We start from the raw sequence: 15,885 nt of genomic DNA, 5'->3' as shown, positions 1-15,885 counted from the left end.
TACCCGTATGGGCTGCTGCTCCACACCCTCCATCTCCCAGCCCTTGTCCACTGTCCCGACACGACATGGCGGTCTGTCTTTCCACCTGGTGGTGAGGGAGGTCCCCAGCGGAAGTCCCTTTATGAGGGAGTTCTTCCCATGCACCTTGGGGATCTGAGGTGGAGGCTGCTGCATAGAGCGGTGCCCTGTAATTAGTTCTTTAGTTTGTACACGGATCTTCCAGCTGCATGTCACTTCTGCGGACTGAAGGAGACCGTGTACCACATGTACATGGAGTGTGTGAGGCTGCAGCCCCTCTTTGCGTATCTGCATGGGCTGCTTCTCACCTTCTGGTTGCATTTTAGCCCCACCCTTGTTTTAGCCCCTACTCGGGCTGAGGAATGGAGTTGAAATGGGGAAAAAATGATCCTAATTCTGCTCCTACGTCTTATGGTCTTATAAATCTTTGTTGATGACTGCACTCATTGTTTACTTTAATGCAAATATTGAATCAACTAATCATATGGAGGTAACTCAATGTACGTTTGTATAAAAGCACGCAGTTGAAAATCTGCAGATGATGGAAACCCAAGGAAGACAAACAAAAGTCTGTAGGAACTCAGCAGGCCAGGCAGCACCTATGGACAAGAGTACAGCTGATGTTTCTGGTCAAGACCCTTCAGCAGGACTGGAGGAAAAAAGATGAGGATTCAGATTTAGAAGATGGGGGAGGGCAGAGTGAAACACAAGGTGATAGGTGAAACAGGGAAGGGAGTGAGGGGTGAAGTAAAGATTGGAAAGTTTATTGGTGAAAGAGATACAGGGCTGGAGAAGGGGGAATAATAGGAGAGTACAGAAGACCATGGAAGGAAGAAAAGGGGAAGGAGCACCAGAGGGGTGTGATGGGCAGACAAGAAGACGAAAGAGGGAAAAGGGGACGGGAAACAGAAAGGGGGGGGGGGACAAGTTCAAGAAATTGATGTTCATGCCATCAGGTTGGAGGCTACCTAGACGGAATACAAGTTTTGCACCTAAGTGTCATCTCATTACGATAGTAGATGACATGTCGGAAAGGGAATGGGTAGTGGAATTAAAATGAATGGCTGCCGGGAGATCCTGCTTTTTCTGATAGATGGAGTGTGGTGCTTGACGAAGCGGTCTCTTGATCTACATCGGGTCTCACTGATACACAAGAGGCCACACTGGGAGCACCAGATACAGTAGATGACCCCAACAGACTCACAGGTGAAGTGCTGTTGTTCAGACCAAACTTCAGAATCGGGAATAGATGTGATCTAAGTGGCTTTGACTGTGGAATGATCGTTGGTACCAGACGGGGTAGCGTGAGTGTCTCAGAAACTGCTGACAAACAAGAGAAAATCTGCAGAAGCTGAAAATCTGAGCAATAAACACAAAATGCTTGAAGAACTCAGCAGGCCAGGCAGCATCAATGGGAAAAAGTACAGTCGACATTTCAGACCAAAATCCTTTGGCAGGACTGGAGAAAAAAAGCTGAGGAGTAGATTTAATAGATGGGGGGAGAGGGGAGAGAACCACGAGGTGACAGGTGAAACCGGGAGGGGGATGGATGAAGTAAAGAGCTGGGAAGTTGATTGGTGAAAGAGACAGAAGGCCATGGATGAAAGTAAAAGGTAGAAGGAGCACCAGAGGAAGGCCATGGGGTGAGAGAGGGAAAAGGGAGCAGGAAACAGAAGAGGGGTACATTTTGGGGCCATTACCAGAAGTTTGAGAAATTGATGTTCATGCCATCAGGTTGGAGGCTACCCAAAATAGAATATAAGGTGTTGTTCCTCCAACCTAAGTGTGGTCTCATCACAGCATTGTTGGACGCCATGGATGGACATATGGGAATGGGAAGTGGAATTAATAAGGGTGGCCACTGGGAGATCCCGCTTGTTCTGGGGGACAAAGTGTAGATGAGCATAAGACCGTAAGACATAGGAGCAGAATTAGGCCAACTGCCCATCGAATCTGCTCAGCCATTCAATCATGGATGATCCTTTCTTTTTCTCCTCCTCAACACCAGTTCCCAGCCTTCTTCCCGTAACTTTTGATGCCATGTCCAGTCCAGAACCTATCAATCTCTGCCTTAAATACACCCAATGACCTAGTCTCCACAGCTGCATGTGGCAACAAATTCCACAAATTCACCACCTTTGGCTAAAGAAATTTCTCCACATCTCTGATTTGAAAGGGCACCCCTCTATCCTGAGGCTGTGCCCTCTTGTCCTAGACTCTCCCACCATGGGAAACATCCTTTACACATCTACTTTGCCTAGGCCTTTTAACATTCGAAAGGTTTCAATGAGGTCCCCCTTCATCCTTCTGAATTCTAGCAAGTACCAACCCAGAATCATAAAATGTTCCTAGTATGATAACCGTTTCATTCCTGGAATCATCCTTGTGAACCTTGTAACATGCTGTAAGGTTTCACTGCTAATGTAATGGTTTCTCTGTAGCAGCAATGTTTGGGTTATGACTAGAGATAACACGGTTTGGAACGCTGGGGCTATCCAATGAGAGAAATGTTCTTTCTTGTGAGCCTGGAAGAGAGATTTTCGTGGTCTTTTGCCAGGGAGAGACGAGGAGAGAAGACGTGGATGGAGAGAGTTGGTAGATCACCGGACAGAGTGGACTTGGAGCGAAGGTCCGAAGGTCAGCGACGATCGGAGGGGGTCGATGGTGGATGACCAGCTTATCAGCGAGCTCCAACATTGCGCAACAGACTGTTCATGAGAATAGGCCCATTTCTTTTTGTAGTTTTCTTTACTAACCATATAGTCAAAGTAAGAATTATAGAGCTCAATCCTTTAATCGCATATTGTGTACTGTTTGTTATTTCGGGGTACTGATTTGTAACAGGGGACACATCGCGCAGCATCCACCCAAACAAGATTTCTTAAGTTTGGCCGGACGGGGGCTATCATCCCCTATATTAAGCCGCCAGCCGAAGCGAGAGTACAACCTTCTCTGGGCCCTCTCCAATGCCAGCACATCTTTTCAATGATGAAAGGCCAAAAACTGTTCACAATTCTCAAGGTGAGGCTTCACCAGTGCTTTATAGAGGCTCAGCATCACTTCCCAATCTGAGTTGGGTCTCACCGATGTACACAAGGCCACACCGGGAGCACCGAACACAGTAAATGACCCCAACAGACTCACAGGTGAAGCGTCACCTCACCTGGAAGGACTGTTTAGGGCTCTGGATGGCAGTGAGGGAGGTGGTGTAGGGGCAGGTGTAGCACTAGTTCTACTTGCAAGGATAAGTATCATAAGGGAGATCTGTAGGGAGGCATGAGTGGACAAGGGAGCTGCAAAGGGAGCAATCTCTATGTAAAGTCGGGGGGAGGGGAGGGATCCCTTTGGAGATGGTGGAAGTTATGGAGAATTATGTGCTGCCTAGTCTCTTTGACCAGCCCCTGGACCACAGCCCTCCATACCCCTCCCATCCATGTACTTATCCAAAATTCTGTAATGCTGAAATCAAACCTGCATCTACCACTTCCACTGACAGCTCATTCCACTCTCACCTCCCTCCGAGGGAAGAAATTCTCCCTCATGTTTCCCTTAAACATTTCACCTTTCACCCTTAATCTATGACCCCTCATTCCAATCTAACTCAACCTCAGAGTCAAAAGCCTGCTAGCATTCACTCTATCTATACCCCTCATAATCTTGTGTACCTCTATCAAATCTCCCCTCATTCTTCTAATTCTAGGGAATAAAGTCTTAACCTATTCAACATTTCCCAATAACGCAGCTTCTCAAGTCCGAGAAACAAACTTGTAAATTTTCTCTGCACTCTTTCAATCTTAATGACACCTTTCCTGTAGTGAGGTGACAACAACTGCACACATTACTCCAAATTAGGCTTTACCAACATCTTATACAACATAACATCCTAACTCCTGTACCCCATACTCTGATTTATGAGTGCTAAAAGCTCATCCCAGAATTTAGCTTGGTAAACATCTTTTAGAATACCTCTAACGCCAAGACATCCTGTGCGCTGCAGTTCCACAGACCTACCTCATAAATGGCCAGGTCAATGCCTGCATATGGGATAATGCCCAGAATGTTTGGAATATAGCCTTTGTAAAATGCAACCAATCCTTCGTTCCTCCAAATCTTCCTCACGCAGTCTGCAACTCCTGAGTATTGCCCAGTCTTCCGCAAAGCCATTCTGGTCTTCAGAACCTAGTGATGATCACAGAAAAGCAATATGTTGGTCTCCTGGCAGCTTTCAGTCTGTGCCTGCTATTTCTGGGACCCACTGGGCTTCACCTGGAGTCTATGTAATAAACGAGATTCCACCTGACCTCGGTGTGGGCTTTGATTGGGGCATTCTAGTCAATGAGAACCAACTGGAAGCAACCAATCCAGAAAGTGAGGTCTGTTTGAGTAATTGCTAAGAGAACATCAGATTCTTCATTCCTGTACTTTAGAAAGGGAGTCTCTAAATTTTCCCATCCATTACCCAGAAACACCAATTTGAGTGGAAAAAAAACAGATGTTTCACCTCCATCACAAGTTTAGCTACAAAGACTGATGGGGAACTCAGATAATCCAGCACGGTTCATTTGTTACTGGTACTGGATAGGTCGATATTTCCGACTACTGGATATTGTTAATTCTGATTTTTAAAAGAGATGTTACATGACAGAATGATACACATTTCTGTGAACCAATTAAGTTTCAAGGGAGAATGGGAAAGAAAGAGCTAACTGGGTTGAAAGTTGAGTTTCACAAACTGGGGCCCAGGTGTGTTAAAGGGGGTAATGATATTGTAGCTTTGCTACACAGGGAAAGGGCCACGGTGAGTTTAAAGGGAGTGAGAGAAACAGGGTGTTGCTGAGTTCAGAGGGAGTGTGGGAAATGGGTCCTGGGGAGTGGGAGGAACATCTGGTACGTCAGATGCTAAAACTTTTGGTTTTATGAATAGTTGGACAGCAGATTATTGGAGTCTTACTGCAGTTCACTGACAGCCAAGAAAATGGCCATCAACGGCAAAGTGGCCAAGATCATGGCAGAACCAAAGTATGGACGTGCACTTGAATCACCAAGACACAGAATGATATTGACCAATAGCTGCTGGATGGTCAGCATGGATTTGATGGGCTGAAGAACCTGTTTGCATGCTCTGTGACTTTCTAAGCTTTTGAGAACAGGATGTGCTTGTGAACTGGATAAACTCACAAGGGATAAGTGAAGTGAAGGTGGAGTAAGATAAAAGTGTCTTGTGGAGAAACAGACAGTTTGTGGCTGGGAGAATTTTGTGACTGACGCTGTCAATGATCCTAAACTGCTTGCAGTTTTTGATTGGTACGTACCTCCATTGGATAAATGCTGGTCTGAGCTGTTACCCCAGCAAGAGATCCAGCGAGAAACCTCTCATGGGTCCCAATGTTCTGCGGATCACGTGCCAACAGTTTCTTCAACTGTAAGACAGAGCGGGTGTGACACAATCAAAGTCTAAGCTTGAGTTCATCCAAGTCTGATGGGAATCTCCCAATCAATACCTCTTAAGGTGCACAGATTTGTACACACCCTGGTCCACGAGATAATGCTGGACTCGAATCCCAGAACAAGACTCACGTGGAACTGTACTCTGTACAAATAGTGATCACGTCATTCTATAAAACAGGGAAAGGGTGGGTGGTTTCAGGGACCAGAGACGTAATCTACACATGGAGCCAGATGATGCGGGAGGTCTGAAATGAATACTTTTCATCTGTATTGGATGTGGAGGACCGTAAATTCAGAGAGGGCTATGTTAATGGAGACACAAGAGGCTGCAGCTGTTATAATGTGGAGCAGAAACAAACAGCTGGAAGAACTCTGGGTCAAGTGGCATCTGTGGTTGATGTTTTGAGTGGAAAGCTGCCATTAGGATGTGTTCATAGTCTGAAACACATCAAAAGGAGCTGATTGTAGATGGCTGGACATAAGACAGGAACAGGCTGTTCAGCCTATGATGCAGCCATCATGACACTAAATTAAGCTAATCACATCTGTCTGCACATAATCCATATTCTTTATCTGTCTGCATACCTGTCTAATTGCTTCTTCAATATCACCATTATATCTACTTCCACACTAGCCCAGGCACCATGTTCCCAACATCCACCACTCTGCTTCCACACTAGCCCTGGCACCCACCCTCTCTGTGTAGAAAAACTTGTCTCATGAGTTCCTTTAAATTTTCCCCCTCTCAGCATAAAGCTACAATGAGACTGTTACCTGCACAAGTATACATACACACAGCTGCAGTGAGAAACATTCAATAGCATCACAGGCACAGAGCATCAGATCAACAGCATTCACAAGTAAAACATAAATTATACCACATTTTTACAAGAAAGAAAACATTTAGAGCAAAACAATGGAAGTCGCTAACACCGCAAAGTGCAACACCTCATATCTATAAGACATAAGGCACAGAAGCAGAATTAGGCCATTCACTCAATTGAGTCTGCTCCACCATTCCATCATGGCTGATTTATTATCCTTCTCAACTCCATTCTGCCTTCTCCCTGTAACCTTTCAAGTCAAGTCAAGTCACTTTTCATTGTCATTTCGACCATAACTGCAGGTACAGTACACAATAAAAATGAGACGTTTTTTCAGGACCATGGTGCTACATGAAACAATACAAAAACTACACTGAACAACGTAAAACAACACAAAAACTACACTAGACTACAGACCTACCCAGGACTGCATAAAGTGCACAAAACAGTGCAGGCATTACAATAAATAATAAACAAGACAATAGGCACAGTAGAGGGCAGCAGGTTGGTGTCAGTCCAGACTCTGGGTATTGAGGAGTCTGATGGCTTGGGGGAAGAAACTGTTACATAGTCTGGTCATGAGAACCTGAATGCTTCGGTACCTTTTGCCAGATGGCAGGAGGGAGAAGAGTTTGTATGAGGGGTGCGTGGGGTCCTTCATAATGCTGTTTGCCTTGCGGATTCAGCGTGTGGTGTAAACGTCTGTAATGGCGGGAAGAGAGACTTCTCAGCTGACCTCACTATCCGCTGCAGGGTCTTGTGATCCGAGATAGTGCAATTTCTGAACTAGGCAATAATGCAGCTGCTCAGGATGTTCTCAATACAACCTCTGTAAATGTGGTGAGGATGATGGGTGGAGATGGACTTTACAGAAAGTAGAGATGCTGCTGGGCTTTCTTTGTTATGGAGCTGGTTTTGAGGGACCAGGTGAGGTTCTCCGCCAGGTGAACACCAAGAAATTTGGTGCTCTTAACGATCTCTACGGAAGAGTCGTCGATGTTCAGCGGAGAGTGGTTGCTCCGTGTCCTCCTGAAGTCAACAACCATCTCTTTTGTTTTGTTCACATTCAGAGACAGGTTGTTGGCTCTGCACCAGTCCGTTAGCCACTGCACCTCCTCCCTGTATGCTGACTCATCGTTCTTGCTGATGAGACCCACCATAGTTGTGTCGTCGGCAAATTTGATGATGTCGTTCGATCTGTGTGTTGTAGCACAGTCGTGGGTCAGCAGAGTGAACTGCAGTGGACTGAGCACATAGCCCTGGGGGGCCCCCGTGCTCAGTGTGATGGTGTTGGAGATGCTGCTTCCAATCCGGACTGACTGAGGTCTCCCAGTCAGGAAGTCTAGGATCCAGTTGCAGAGGAAGGTGTTCAGGCTCAGTAGGTTCAGCTTTCCAATCAGTTTCTAAGGAATGATTGTGTTGAATGCTGAACTGAAGTCTATGAACAGCATTCGAACATACGCATCTTTTTTGTCCAGGTGGAGGGTGATGGCAATGGCGTCATTTGTTGAACGGTTGGGATGGTACGTGAACTGCAGGGGTCCAGTGAGGGGGGCATCAGGGTCTTGATGTGCCTCATGACAAGCCTCTCGAAACACTTCATGATGATGGATGTGAGTGCAATGGGACGGTAGTCGTTGAGGCAGGACACTGGAGAATTCTTCAGCATGGGGACGATGGTGGCGGCCTTGAAGCACGTAGGAACGATGGCGCTGCTCAGGGAGATGTTAAAGATGACAGTGAGAATATCTGCTAGCTGGTCTGCACATCCTCTAAGCACTCTGCCAGGAATATTGTCAGGTCCAGCAGCCTTCCGTGGGTTGACCCTGCACAGGGTTCTCCTCACATCGGCCACGGTAAGACACAGCACCTGGTCGTTTGGAGGAGGGGTGGTCTTCCTCGCCGTTACGTCATTTTCCGCCTCAAAACGAGCGTAGAAGTTGTTCAGCGCATCTGGGAGGGAGGAATCACCCACCCAGTCAGGTGATGTTGTCCTGAATGCCCTTCCACATGCGCTGCGTGTCGCCGCTGTCCTGGAAGTGGTTGTGGATTCACTGGGCGTGTGCATGCTTTGCCTCTCTGATGGCACAGGACAGTTTGGCCCTCGCTGTTGTTAGGGCTGCCTTGCTGCCTGCTCTGAAGGCGGAGTCACGGATCCTCAGCAGTGTACGCACCTCCGTGGTCATCCATGGCTTTTGGTTAGCGCGTGCAGTGATGGTCTTGGTCACAGTGACATCATCGATGCACTTGCTGATGTAGCTAGTCACTGATGCCATGTACTTCTCTAAGTTGGTAGAGTCGCCATCAGTGGCAGCCTCCCTGAACATGTGCCAGTCAGTGTGCTCAAAGCAGTCTTGAAGAGCAGAGATGGCTCCTGCTGGCCAGGTTTTCACCTGCTTCTGAACTGGTCTGGAGCGCCCGACAAGCGGTCTGTATGCTGGGATGAGCATAACAGAGATGTGGTCTGAGTAACCGAGGTGGGGGCGGGGCTCCACCCGGTACGCGTCCGGAATGTTTGTGTAAACAAGGTCTAGCCCCGACTAATCAAGAACCTATTAATGTCCGCTTTAAATATACCCAATGACTTGGATTCCAAAGCCATCTGCGGCAATGAATTCCACAGATTTCCACCCACTGGCTGAAGAAATTCCTCCTTATCTCTGTTATAAATGAACACCCCTCTATTCTGAGGCTGTGTCCTCTGGCCTCAAGGCTCCCTCACTATTAGAAGCCTCTCCAGATCCATTCTATCTAGATCTTTCAATATTCAATAGGTTTCAATGAGACTCCCCCCTCATTTTTCTAAACTCCAGAGAGTACAAGTTCAGACCCATCATACGCTCCTCATATGCAAATCTTTTTCATTCCCGGGATCATTCTCGCGAATCTCCTCTGGACCCTCTCAATCATCAGCACATCCTTTCTTAGATAAGGGGTGCAAAGTTGCTCACAATACCCCAAATACAGTCTTATAAAGCCTCAGCATCACATCCTTGCTTTTATATTCCAGTCCCCTCAAAATGAATGCTAACATTGCACTTGCCTTCCTTACCACTGTCTCAACCTGCAAGTTAACTTTTAGGGAATCCAGCACAAGGACTCTTAAGTCCCTTTGCCCCTCTGATTTATGGATTTTCTCCCCGTTTAGAAAATAGTTCACGTCTTTATTACCCCTGTGGCCATTCCTCTCAACAATAAGTATACTACTTTGGATACTGTTAAAAATAGGCCACAGCGATGAGTTTTCTCGCAGGTCAGTGACGCTTGTTTAAAAGTACAGAAGGGACAAGCAGGGCAGCCATTACTGGGAGTAGGACATTGGTGGGACAAGGAGTGTCAGGCTTTGGCTCAAAGGAGGATTCAGCTTGGAAGGGGTATTGGCTCTGGGTAAGCTTCTGCTAAGGTTCCCTTTTTTTTCTCTCTTACTGTACCTAGTGTAGTAAATGGCTGTTTGTTCTTCATGCCAGATGTTGGAGTATTGGGAGACCCAAAGTCTCCCAGAGAAATACATTTGCATGGTGCATCCGGCTGCAGCTCAGTGAAGACCACGTTAGGGATCTGGAGCAGCAGCTGGATGACCTTTGGCTTGTTTAGGAGGGTGAGGTGATAATTGATCAGAGTTACAGGGAAGTAGTCACCCCTACATTGCAGGAAGTGAGTAGCTGGATGACTGTCAGGAGGAATAGAAATGGGAACAGGCAGTTAGCGCAGAGCATCCCTGTGGCCATTCCCCTCAATAATAAGTATCCGTTTTGGATACTTCTGTGGGAATGACCTCCCAGAGGAATGCCACGGAGACCAGGTTACTGCCACTGAGAATGGGTCTTTGGTGCAGAACTTAAAGAGGGAGAAGAGGGGAGCAATAGTGACACAGGACTCAATAGTCAGGGGAACAGACGTAAGATTCTGTGGTCATGAACGTGATACTGGAATGGTATGTTGCCTCCCAGCTGCCAGGGTCAGGGACATTCTGGATCATGTCCACATTTTGGAGAGGGAGGGAAAGCAGCCAGTATCTTGGTACATATTGATTCCAATGACACAGAAAGGAAGAGCAATGAGGTCCTGCAGAGAGAATTCAGAGAGCTAGGTAGAAAGCTGAGAAGCAGGACCTCCAGGGTAGTGATCTCTGGATTGGTGCCTGTGCCATGTGCCAGTGAGGATAGAAACAGGATGATTTGGCAGATTAATGCATGATTGAGAAGCTGGTGCAAGGGGCAGGGCTTCAGGTTCTTGGATTGTTGGAATCTCTTCCAGGGGAAGTATGACCTGTTCAAAAGTGACGGGTTGCACCTGAAGCTGAGGGGAACAATATACTCGTGGGCAGGTTTGTTAGAGCTGTTGGGGAGGGTTTAAACTAATTTGGCAGGGGAGTGGAAATCAGAGTGAACGGACTCAGGATAGGACAGATGGTAAAAAAGCAAAGATATCGTGCAGTCAAACTGTCAGGAAGGGCAGGCAGGTGGTTGGATAAAAATGCAGCCAGCAGCGTGAGTATCAGTGCGATAAGGATGCAGAATCAAAAAGGGTAGCAAATACAGCACTCAAAGTGTTATATCTCAATGTACTGAGTATAAGAAATAAGGTGGATGACCTTGTTGCAATATTACAGATGGTCAGGTATGATGTCATGGCCATCACTGAATTGTGGCTGAAGGATGGTTGTAGTTGGGAGCTGAATGTCCAAGGTTACACATTGTATCAGAGGGATAGAAAGGAAGGTAGAAGGGGTGCATGGCTCTGCTGGTAAAGAAACATCAAATCAGTAGAAAGATGTGACATAGGATTGGAAGATGTTGAGTCCTTAGGCATTGCGTTTTGAAACATCTAAAGCCCAGCACACACAGCAGCCATTCCTGCCCCTGAGACATCCAAGTCTCTCTAATGGCTACATCATATTTCCACATATTGATCCACGCTCTTAATCCGCCTTGCTAATGACACTGCTTGCATTAAAATAGACACACCTCAAACCATCTAGCTGAGTGTATCTTTGTTCTATTCTTCCTCATAAACTCCCTACAAGCTGTCACTACTTGTGCACCAACCGCCCCATCCTCTGCCATTTCACTTCAGTTCCCATCCCCCTGCAAATCTAGTTTAAACCCTCCCCAATAGCATTAGCATTAGCAAGCCACCCCTCCAGTTCAGGTGCAACCTGTCCCACTTGTACAGGTCACCCCTTGGTTCCAATGATCCAAGAACTTGAAGCCCTGCTCCCTGCACCATCTCCTCAGCCACTCATTTGTCTGCACTTTCTTCCTGTTCTGACCTTCACGAGCTCGCTGCACCAGGAGTAATCCAGAGATTAGCACCTTGGAGGTCCTGCTCTTCAGCCTCCTTCCTAACTCTCCAATTTTTACTGTACAAGACCCCTACCACTCTCCTGCCTCTACCTCTGGCTACTCAAATTCTCCTTCAAGAATATTCTGCAACAGCTCAGAGACATCCTGGACCATAGCACCCAGGAGGCAACACACTATCCTGGCATATCTTTTGCTGCTGCAGAATCTCCTGCCTGTCACTCAAACTATCGAGTCCCCTATGATTACTGCTGCACCTGACTTCACCTTACCCTTCTGAGGCTCAAAGCAGTCCACAGTGCTATGGGTCTGGCTGCTGCTGCTTTGCCCAGATAGGTCACTCCCCCTCAGCAGTATCCAAAGTATCCAGTTGCTGAGGGGAAGGCCACAGGAGAACACTGAACTGACTTTTTTCTCCCTTTACCTCTCTCAGTGTTCATCCATCTACTCCCTGAACTCTGCACCCTGGGTGTAACCACCTGCTCAAAAGTCGAATCTATCAATTGCTTTACCTCCCGGATGACCCAAAGTTCTTCCAACTCCAGTGGCAGATCCTTATTGCGGTCTTTCATGAGCTGGAGTTGGCTGCACTTCCCGCAGGTGTAGTCACAGAAACATAGAAAACCGATAGCACAATATAGGCCCTTCGGACCACAAAGCTGTACCAAATATGTTCTTACCTTAGAAGTTACCTCGGGAAATCCACAGTTCTCTTATTTTTCTAAGCTCCATGTACCTATCCAGGAATCTCTGAAAAGACCCTATCATTTCTGCCTCCACTACGAATGCCAGCAGCCCATTCCATGCACTCACTACCCTCTGCGTAAAAAACTCACCACTGACATCTCCTCTGTACCTACTTCCAAGCACCTTAAAACTGTGCCCTCTCGTGCTAGCCATTTCAGCCCTGAGAAAAAGCCTCTGACTATCCACATGATTAATGCCTCTCATCATCTCATATACTTCTATCAGGTCACCTCTTATCCTCCGTCGCTCCAAGGAGAAAAGGCTGAGTTCACTCAACCTGTTCTCATAAGGCATGCTCCCCAATCCAGGCAACATCCTTGTAAATCTCCTCTGCACCCTTTCTATGGTTTCCACATCCTTCCTGTAGTGAGGCGACCAGAACTGAGCACAGTACTCCGTGGGGTCTGACCAGGGCCCTATATAGCTGCAACATTACCTCTCAGCTCCTAAAGTCAGTCCCATGATTGATGAAGGCCAATGCACCATATGCCTTCTTAACCACAGTCAACCTGCACAGCAGCTTGGAGTGTCTCCTGTGGACTCAGACCTCAAGATCCTTTTGATCCTCCACACTGCCAAGAGTCGTACCATTAACACTATATTCTGCCATCATTTTGACCTACCAAAATGAACCACCTCACACTTACCTGGGGTGAACTCCATCTGCCACTTCTCAGCCCAGTTTTGCATCCTATCAATGTCCAGCTGTAACCTCTGACAGCCTTCTACACTATCCACAACACCTCCAACCTTTGTGTCATCAGCAAATCTACTAACCAATCCCTCCACTTCCTCATCCAGGTCACTTATAAAAATCATGAAGAGAAGGGGTTCCAGAATAGACCCCTGAGGCACACCACTGGTCAACAACCTCCATGCAGAATATGATCCATCTACAACGACACTGTGCCCATGCTGACTATTCCTAATCATATTATGCCTCTCCAAATATTCATAAATCCTGCCTCTCAGGATCTTCTCCATCAACTTCCCAACCACTGAAGTAAGACTCACTGGTCAATAATTTCCTGGGCTGGGACTTCCACGTGCTGCCTAATGGAGTAACACACAATTTGTGTGGCTGCATTTAATTCTCCCTTTTCCCCAGTTTAAACTTTGAATTTTTAACTTTTATTTGTCGGATCTTAGAGGGGAATAGTTGTCATTATGTCACAATCTTTAAGAAGTGGAAAGCAGCTTGCTGAATCCAGCAATGGAAAGGGAAAAACTTCGAAAGAAAAATCAGAAGATATGCCTGTTTGGGCTGAGCGTTTAGAACATGCGTTGATGGCTCTCGACAAGAAAATAGATCCCAACACTTCTGAGATGAAGTCGTTTCGACAGAGTTTTCATTTCATAGAGGAAAGTATTATTTCCTTGAATTCTGAACTTAAAGAGTCGAAGCGTCAGATAGTGGATATTTCAGCCCGCTTGGAACAGTCTCAACGCAAGATTATTGATCTGGAAGCAAGATCTCGTTGGAATAACATTCGAATTGTTGGACTGAAGGAAGGATCTGAGAGTGGGGATTTATTGGACTATTTTGCTAATTTGTTTCAATCTGCTTCCGGATATTTTACCTCAGCCTCCCAATATTGAAAGAGCGCACAGAATTTTCACTTTGAAATCTCAAGATCTGAATAAACCAAGGTCAGTTTTAGTCAGCTTTCTTCGTTTCAAAGTTAAAGACCAAATCACAAAATATGCAAGGAAACACAGAGTTTTTAAATTCAAGAGTCCCGAGATTCGTTTTTATGAAGATTATCCACAGGAAGTTATGGAACAGCGGTTCAAATTCATTCCAGCTATGAAGATAGCCCATGATAAGGGATTATTCCCATCACTTCGCTATACAGCCCGATTAAAATTATTTCCTAAAGACTCAACTCCACGTGTTTTTCTGGATTCCAAAGCGGAATTGGACTATGTTAATTCTATTTTGGAGGTGGCCGAGGTTTGAAAGGCATTAGGTCTGCTGAATAATTTTCAGAAAGAAAACAAGCTTTGAAGATTTCTGTTATGTTGAAGATGTCCTTTGATCGATGGACCATTTAAAGAAGATATGAACTTCTTGATTTGACTGATGAATGACTTCTCCGAAATCTGTTTGGTATACTGAGTGAATTAACACAGTGGACAGACTGTTACTGGTTTGATTATTTGTTTTTATCCTTCCTTTTATTCATTAATTAAGTGATAGTTTTCATAGTTTATAAGGACGTTTTCTTTTTTATATATATATATATATATATATATATATATATAGATAGAGAGAGAGCGAGAGAGGGCGCGAGTGCACGCGCGAGGAGTGCTTAGCATATAGATATTAGTCTCAGTTTTTCTTCTAAAAACAGTTTTTTTTATTGGGTAGTAAATCAAAGGGATTATGGTGCCGATTTTTCTTCATTAGAGATTACATAGGCATTTTTCCTTTTGTTTAATTTTATTGTTTTGACATCTTTGGAGATTGTTTTTGCATTCCGCAGTTTATTTTAATGATTAAGCATAAACATCGTTTTTTTTCCTCTGCAGAGCTTCCATATATTAAGGCTGTGTGTGTTTTTTTTGTAAATGGTGGGGGGAGGAATTAAGAACTTTTAAAATCACTATAATAATTTGGGCAGCTCGCGGAGTTCTGTTTCTTTTTTCTTTTTCTATAGGGACACATTCTGGCTTATTTTTTTCCTTTGCCTTTTTCTCTGGCTTTTGGGATGGTGGGAGGATTGGGATTAGTTTCAAACTGTAAGTTTCATTGTAGGATTAATTTCAGTTTTTTTTGTATATTTTTCCATTACGGACTTCTGGAGCATGTATGTTTTCTATATGGTTATACTTATCACCGCCATTTTTGATTAGCCTACGTTGGTATGCGTGTATTTATGTGTTTAAAAAATATTTTATGATAGTTAAACAGATAAACGTTATTAGTTGGAACGTACGTGGCTGGAATCATCCTATTAAGCGAAAGAAGACTTTTAAAATTATTAATCGATTCCAATCCGATAAAATTTTTGCTCAAGAAACGCATATCAGAACAGGCGAACAAAATAGACTTTTTTAAATGTGGAAGGGCCTTCAATATCATGTCACTTGACAAAATGAAATAAAGGGAGTATCTACTTTTATTAAACCTAACATTTTATTTATCCAAGAAGACATTGTGTCAGATACTAATGGTAGGTTTTTAATTGTCAAAGGGACAATTTGTATTTAAGGTGGAGTTGGATAGGTTCTTGTTTGGACACGGTATCAAAGGTTACAGGGAGAAGGCCAGAGAGTGGGGTTAAGGAGGGGAAAGAAAAAGGATCAGGCTCGATTGAATGGCAGAGCAGATTCGATGGACCAAATGGCCTAATTCTGCTTCTCTCTCTTATGGTTTTATTCCTTCTACCAAAGTGCGTGACCATAAACATCCCAATATTCCATCTGCCATGTATCCAGCCGTTTTGACAATGTCCTCACTGTTCATAATTCTGCTCATTTTTGATGATCTTGGTGCAAAGTTCCAGGTCAACCTGCTGCATGCTCATTTAGTTTCTCTACGA

General features: G+C 45.2%; 1 protein-coding gene across 1 annotated transcript in view; it reads right to left on the bottom strand.

Annotated features, from left to right (window-relative positions):
- Positions 1–15,885, bottom strand: part of LOC140205710 (mitochondrial adenyl nucleotide antiporter SLC25A24-like) — a 65,615-nt gene that overhangs the window by 12,544 nt on the left and 37,186 nt on the right. Inside the window, exons 6-7 of the mRNA XM_072273242.1 lie at positions 5,331–5,438; positions 4,030–4,197 (exon numbers count right to left, since the gene is read on the bottom strand). Coding sequence (XP_072129343.1) covers positions 4,030–4,197; positions 5,331–5,438 — 276 coding nt within the window. The remainder of the gene's footprint in view (positions 1–4,029; positions 4,198–5,330; positions 5,439–15,885) is intronic.

The sequence above is a fragment of the Mobula birostris genome, chromosome 12 (genome assembly GCF_030028105.1).
Source record: "Mobula birostris isolate sMobBir1 chromosome 12, sMobBir1.hap1, whole genome shotgun sequence".
Lineage (NCBI taxonomy): Eukaryota > Metazoa > Chordata > Chondrichthyes > Myliobatiformes > Myliobatidae > Mobula > Mobula birostris.
This window is presented reverse-complemented; position numbering and strand designations above follow the sequence as displayed.